This window comes from Pholcus phalangioides, unplaced genomic scaffold (assembly GCF_987345545.1).
Source record: "Pholcus phalangioides strain wild (caught in Gottingen) unplaced genomic scaffold, Ppha-v1.0 ptg000024l_1, whole genome shotgun sequence".
Taxonomy (NCBI): Eukaryota; Metazoa; Arthropoda; class Arachnida; order Araneae; family Pholcidae; genus Pholcus; species Pholcus phalangioides.
In genome coordinates this window covers 8,609,366-8,617,129 of record NW_028301616.1, presented here as the reverse complement: position 1 = coordinate 8,617,129, position 7,764 = coordinate 8,609,366, and the positions used below count along the sequence as shown (strand labels likewise).

The 7,764-nt window shown below is 38.7% G+C and overlaps 1 protein-coding gene across 1 annotated transcript; it reads right to left on the bottom strand.

The window, feature by feature from the left end:
• Positions 1-330: 330 nt before the first annotated feature.
• LOC149068691 (uncharacterized) lies at positions 331-1,140 on the bottom strand. The gene has a single exon (XM_089251192.1). The coding sequence runs from the start codon at positions 1,138-1,140 to the stop codon at positions 331-333; it is 810 nt and encodes a 269-aa protein (XP_089107318.1).
• Between the last annotated feature and the right edge of the window lie 6,624 nt (positions 1,141-7,764).

The window sequence follows — 7,764 nt, the reverse complement described above, 5'->3', positions numbered from 1 at the left end:
TTTGCGAATCGATGAGTCGTCGGTTTCGCACATCAACGATTAGGTTGAAGTTGCTGAGAAAATCAGCTCCAAGTATTGGTGAAGTGACGTCAGCTACGAGAAATGTCCAGGAGAAAGGTTTCCGGAGACCTAAATCTAGTTTCTTCACCGTGGAACCATAAGCAAGAATCTTGCTGTTGTTTGCGGCGAACAAATGGAAACTTGGATGTAGTGCTGACGAATTTTTTTTAGGTGGTATAACAGAAACTTCACTGCCAGAGTCAACAAGGAAACGATCACCCGTAACTCTGTCAATCACGAAGAGCCTGCTGGATTTGTTGCCCGATTCCATCATACCAGCGATGATGGAAGGTCGTCGTTTTTTTTCTGGAATTTACATGGCTGACGGCAGTAGCGGGCTTTCTCACCGAACTTGTTGTGATAGAAGCAGATATCCCGTGCTCGACTTGAACGAGATGTTGAACGCCTAGCTCGTCGCTGTTGGGAGTTACTGCGATATCTCCCTCTAGAGAGTCGATTCACCGTAGCCGTTAGCTCTGCCACTTGTTTGGTGAGCGTTTCGATGGCTGATGTCGAATCGGTTTGATCTGGAGTCGACTGCATTTGAGATGACGACGATGGCTGGATTCGACACACGTAATTTTGGGTAGTGACTTCAGCCACTTTGTCGGCTAGGACAGCAAGTTGATCTAATGGCTCACTGGAAACCGATAACACTGCTTGAATATTTTGCGGTAAGCGTTGCATCCACAAGGTGCGCAAGAACTCGTCAGTGACTTTGTTGCCGGAGAGTTCTTTCATCTTTCGCAGCAGTTGACTTGGCTTTTGATCACCCAGCTGTAGCTCGTTCAAAAGTTCCTTGACTTTTTGATGTTCCGTCGCGGCGAACTCCTTTATGAGGCGATCCGACAAGGCTTGATAGCGGTTGATTGCCGGAGGATTTAATATCAGATCCGAGACGAAAGACAAGCATTCTCCGTCCAAGGAAGAGACCAAGGCTGCATACTTCGTGTCATCGTTAGTGATTCCACTGAGTTGAAAAGCACTGTTGCACTGTTGAATCCATAGTTGCACATTCGATTTCCAAACCGGAGGTAATCGAAGTCCAATCCTCGAAACTTGAGCATTTTCTTCCGCCATCGCTCAGCTCCAACGGGAGAGAGAGAAAAAAAAAGAAGAGAAGACGAGAGAGAGGAGGAGGAGGTCACACACCAGAAGAGAAGAGCAGACGATGATGCGTGGGCGAGAGGGGTCTGTTCTTCAGGGGCCTCTTTGAGGGAAGAATCGAGTCGTCCTAACCACAGACATAATGGACGCTCGGAAAGAAGAAAATTTCCGAAAATGCATGAGATTAAATCTTCAATGAAGATGGAGTTTTTTTTGATGGTTAATGTTCCTAAACGTCGCTGGTCACCACTGCGGAGTCACTACACAGAGCCACAGCTTCGGAATAAACATTTATTACGACGACACATAATGATTATCTTGGTTAATGAAAAAATAAGACAGGCATAGAAATTTTCGAACCTCACGCTTTCGTGTGCAGTGACTCTCTGCTCTGCTGTTTTCCAGACGGTCGTCTCCAGTACCCGGGATCACGTGACACACTCGAGGTCGTTGACCCGACTCTTGGGGGGTCGTCTGCGTGAGACACTACAATATAATACCTAAATAACATAACATTTTAATTTATTTACTTGCTGCATCTAGTTAGTTTTTGCTTTTGATTACAGTCCAAAATTTTTTTTGATGCAAACATGTAAAACTGTTTGTTAAATTGCACTCCTCTGTTGTCATGAATCTTACATATATATCCAGTATTATCCGTTCAAAATTTTGTTTTTCCCATACAAATTTCTGCTAGTGTTTATCAGAATGGGCCACTTTGACCGATTGGTAAATTTTTTTTCTATATTTTTCTCATTTTTTGTACTTGTGTAATGATAATATACACTGCTCAAAACAATTAGGGGAGCACATGGTTTTAACAAAATTACGCAAAGATGTATACCGATAAGTAACATAAAATGAATCATCCATAATTTAAAGCCTAGCAGGAAACGGAAGAAGGAAACTTCATATGCAAATCAAAGTTCATGACGTCAAAAACCAGAAAAAGGAGATAAGGGCAGAAATCGGGATGTTGCAGAAACGTCTGTTTTACTGCCGTAACTGTGAAATTCGATTGCGCAGTATTTTTTTTTTGCGTCAAGGTGACTTGAGGATGTCTGAACAACGTGATTTACCGGAATCCATGGCATGGCGTGTTATAGGCAGACTGGAATCCGGGCAAACACAACGTAGTGTCGCGGACGCTGTTGGAGTCGCCAGAAGTGTTGTTGCAAGGCTGTGGAATCGATTCCAAGAAACAGGAAATGTTAGACGTCGACTAGGGCAAGGTCGGCCACGCGCCACTACAGCAACCGATGACCGGTATGTACGGTTAACAGCCCGTCGAAACAGAACAGAGAATGCTACGCAGCTGCAAAGACGGTTGCTCTTGGCAACAGGACGAAGGGTGTCCAGCGAAACAGTACGTAATCGGCTTCATGAGGGAGGGTATTACGTAGGCCAATGGTCTGCATTCCGTTGACCCCACGCCACCGTGCGGCCCGAAGAAGATGGGCTGCTGAACATCGAGATTGGGAGCAACATTACAGACGAGTCCCGATTCAGTCTGGAGTGTGACACCCGACGTGTTCTGGTATGGAGGGACAGGGGCACTCGAAATAACCACGCATTCGTTCGTGAAAGGTCACAATACAGACGAGCTGGTTGGATGGTATGGGGTGGAATCAGCATAGGCGGACGTACGGACCTGCATATCATTCGGAATGGCACTTTGACGGCTCGAAGGTATGCAGACGAGATACTGCGACCTCATGTCATCCCTTACGCTGGAGCCATTGGAGATTCCTTTGTTTTCCAGGATGATAATGCCCGACCTCATAGAGCTCGTCTGGTGGAGAACATGCTTGAAGCTGAAACAATACAGCGTATGGAATGGCCAGCGTGCTCTCCTGACCTGAATCCAATCGAGCAGGTTTGGGACATGCTCGACATGCTCGGACGATGCATTGCTGCGCGACCAAGGCCGCCTGTTACTGTCCGAGACTTGCAGATTGCACTTCTTGAGGAGTGGAACAGTATTCCCCAAAGTTTGATCGATAACCTCATCGCATCCATGGCAAACAGGTGTGCAGCAGTCTTAGTTGTTCGAGGAGACCACACGCCGTATTAAAACTCATGCATCATGTCTAAACAATACTTTTTTTTATCGTTTACATGTAACCAAATTGTTGCCCTAAAGCATCTTTTCATGTTTTTTCCATATTTTCAAAGAATTAAAGCTTAATTCCAAATTTTTTTACGTCTTTTTTCTGTATTGCGCATTGATACGCGGTGTACTATCCAGTATGCCAATACGTGGCTGTCTCGCACGGTTTTCTTCACTTTTTTGCTTGCTCCCCTATTTGTTTTGAGCAGTGTATTTGATTAGATCATTTCAAAAAAAATTAGTAAATCAAAATCGGAAAGGTAGAACAAACTGGCTACAAAGTAAAAATTACTCGCTTAAATATCCATAGCTGTTTTGTGGTACGGGACCAGATTTGTACAGGTGTGCGCTATTTTAGCGAGTTTTTCGCTAGCTTGATTAGTGTTTTTTTTCTAATTTAATGTGCTAGTATAGACTTGCTGGCTGATTTCGTGAAAGTTGTTGTAGTTGAAGATTATTAAATCATCAATGTGTCTGAAACCAGAAATATTAAGAGTAATTAAATTTTTGTTTTCAAATTAATGCAAGAAAATATTTGCAAAAGCACTTGGAAAAAAAGTCCCCCCATAGGAATTCCTGTGGTTTGTTTATACAAGCAAACACCATTAAAAAGGTAGTTCTGAAAAATACAAAATTTTGCAATATTCAACCATTCGTGTTTTTCCATTTTTATGCTTTGTTCAAAGTTGTTGTAAAGAAATTCACAGATGTTAAGAATCTCATTATGTGGAATGCTAGTGAAAACATTTTCAAAATCAAATGTCTCAATGGATTTAATTTTATCTGTTTTGAGAAGTTCCAAAGCTTTGACATTGTTGTTGATGATAATGCCGGATTTGCTGTTTTCAATTTCTTAAAGAATATTATGAAGCAATTTGAAGAATTAAAACCGATTTTATGATTGTATTAAGCCAGTGTCAGGGTATTCCCCCCCTGATGAGAGCCCTAGACATTGGTTATAACTTTTTCATTTTTGAATTCTATATTTTTTACTTTTGAAATTTTCATTGTTCGTTTTTTGCTTTCCAGTTCACATAATTAATTTTTCTTTTTAGTATATAAAAAATTATATTTTTATAATTTTTCTCACTACACCGCATATTACAGCTGCTAATGGCACTGGTATTGTTGAGTTTCGACAAATTTTAAATTTTCATAATGTTCATTTTGTACATTTTTCTATACACATAAATGTACAAAATGAACGTTATGAAAATTTAAAATTTTTTGAATACATAAATATTTGTTGAATGTATTTTTCAATGTATATATGTAGAATTATTTTAGAAAAAATTAAAGTTTATGAGAATGAAATAGAACCTATGCAGTGGGTCTTCATCAGGGGGAACCCCATGCGTGGTTCGAAAAGTAGGCGTTTCTGAAGGTTGGCTACGCCTAAATGCGTTAAAAATGCCAACCCTTGTTCCCCGACGCCTGCTTTCTTAAAAACATGTTGGACGAAAAAAAAAACAATGGAAAAATGTTAAAAATTGAATATTAGACAAAAATATACACAGAGCTTCAGATTATAAGCTCAAAGTAGTATGAGAAAAAATATATACAAAGTTGCAGGGAAAAAAATAATTACAGAGAATATTTTACAAGGATTATGAAAAATGTCAAAAATAAATTGAAAAGTCAAAACAACCGGACATACCTCAAGAATGGAGAGACTGTTTTGTTGATGATTTTTCTGGAAATGCCGTTGAAGAAGGCGGTTGGAATACTGTTGCCAGATGCAGTTTTGAAAAGATTGAGGAGTGCTGTATTGAATTCCTGTTTGTATTATTACAAATGTGTCCAAATCTACAAATTTGCGAAATGAGTGTGTTTCTGAATATTTTGGTTTTGATGTTTGAATGCCAGTGGCTTAAACAGTTAACAGAAAAATCGAAGTATTTTCTTTTGTCATAAACACTTGTTTCCCATTTATTGTTGTTTTTGTGTATTTTTATATCCAGGAACATTATTATGCCTTCTTTTGTGGTTTCCTTCAGAGAAAGCTCTTCACGATAGATGTTCGGGGGGGGGGGATATATATATATATATATATATATATATATATATATATATACATAGTTTCTGTAATTGCATTTCCCTAATTTTGTTGCTGTATTTTTTATCCATATTTGTTATGGGAATTTTTTTCCCAGCCACCTCGTTGGGCATTTTGCATGTTGTGGCCTTGTATTTGTATTTGTATATATATGCCCAACGAGATGGATCTGATATATTTTTAAAAAAATACAGAACTCAATTAAAAACGGCAATTATAAAAACTAAAACTATATATACATGATAAAATATAATACAATGTCCATAAAAAGTATTTATGTTTGTCTATATATGGATAGATCTTCTCGATTTACCCCAACATGTTTATTGTATTTCTTTTTAAACGTGTCAATTATGTTAGAAATTACTACCCACGGGGGTTAAGCTATTTATTAACAACCCTATTAAAGACAACAACCCTATTAACACTGCAATCTAGAATTTTCCCTTACCAATCGATACTACTGAACCATACATGCACCTCATCCATATTCCTCTGCGGAACTTGTGTGTGTGTTGTGAATTTAACGTAAAGTTTGTGTTTCTGTGTAATGTTTTTATGTGTAATATGCTGCCAATTGCCAGCAATTTCTCTAACTATGAGTGAAGTAAATATAATGATTGAATAATTACCAATCTATACCGGTGTCCCCTTGTCAAAGCAGTCGATTGACCGTGAATTAATAATTTATGGCCCATCCTATCCATCCCGTTGAAAGTTTTGAACGCTTCGATTATATCCCATTGACACCTGAATTCTGCCACTTAGTTTCGAGTATTATAATAGATAGTTCTGCTCTTATTTGATAGATGACAGCAGTAGCCTTGAGCTAAACTTCTCTGTATTTCAATTCAAAGACTTCGTACAACGCAACGCGCATGTGCACAAACGTTCAAACAGGTTGCTAATGCAAATTATCAGATAAAATACGCACCAAGCCCGTACAGGCTGTCCTAAATTATTTGCACAGCGGATATCTATGCAACCGTTTAAAAACACACTTTCACTTAGGGGCCATTCAAGTTTTACGTAAGCAGATTTTCAGCCATTTTTGACCCCCTCCCCCACCCCTTATCAGCGAAAGTCAGCAAAACATTGACCCCCCCTTCCCCCCTGTCAGCAAAATTTCGTCAGCAGCTTAGAATATTTCATATCTTCAAAAAGGGGTGGTTGATGACGTAAGCAATCTTCAAACCCCCCCCCTCCCCCCTTGTCACCAAAACTCAGAAAATCCGAAACCCCTTCCCCCCCCCCCTCAATGCTGACTTAATACTTGAATGACCCCTTACAAAAAGTTTTGAAATGACGTGCAGTTGGTTAAAATCTGAAAAATTGTGTGAGGGATCGTATACAAAAAAGAAAGAAAATGCCTTTTTATTCAGCCCCTCGTGTGCTAAAATTTCCCAATATTGTAAGATAGATTCTTGTAGATCTTGCTCTGAAATGTCATGTCAAAAAATTCATATTTTTATATCGAGATATTAAATATATAAAATCCTTATATTTTTGTAAGTTTTCACTTTGTTGGCAAGTTTTCATTAGCTGAAAAGTTGCCATTTTTAGGAACCGCACACAAATGGAATGAACTCAACCATTTTTTTCATTGTATTATTCATAATATATAACAATTGTATTTTTTGACAATCATAGAATTTTTACAACTCCGAATTTAATGTGCATTTTGATTTTTTGTGAATCACACGCCCAATCATGATAAATGCTGAAACTTCAACGCCAAATACCTCCGTTAATACTCAATATAAAAATATTCAATTTTTTGTAAATGACTTCATAGTGCCGCATTTACATTTCACTAATAGGAAGTTTTGGCACACGGGGACTGATTGAAACGTTAGTTTTCATATTTTTTTATGTATACGACCCTTTGGAAAATTTAAGACATTTCGAGTAACCGCACGTCATTTGAAACCTTTTTGTACTGGAAAGTATGATTCTCAAGCCAACCGTTGTAGAGATATCCGTTGTGCAAACAATTTGGGACAGCCTGCATATGCAATAGTTTAAATGTAGAGTGATAAAAACTAGCGATTATAAAGGAAAATATGAAAGTTAAGACACTATCAGCTGTTTCGAAGCTAATTTTTATAGCCCCTTCTTCAGCGGTAAATAGTCTGTTATAGCGCAAACTACTCGCTTAAACAAAACACGCGGTTGATGTGAGGCCGACGCGCGATGGGTCAAAGCAAGTAGTCTGCTTTGCCATCATCGACTAGCCAGAATTTATTCAGGCGAGTAGTCTGCACTATAGCAGACTTTTACCACTGAAGAAGGGGGGTATATTAGCCTCGAAACAACTGTTTGATGTCTTAATTTATATATTTTGAGTTTTTGTGTTCAAAAGGTATTTCATTTGTATGGTTGTGAATGGCCTGACCGCTGCTTATTGACTGAGTAATTTTTTGTAGAAAAA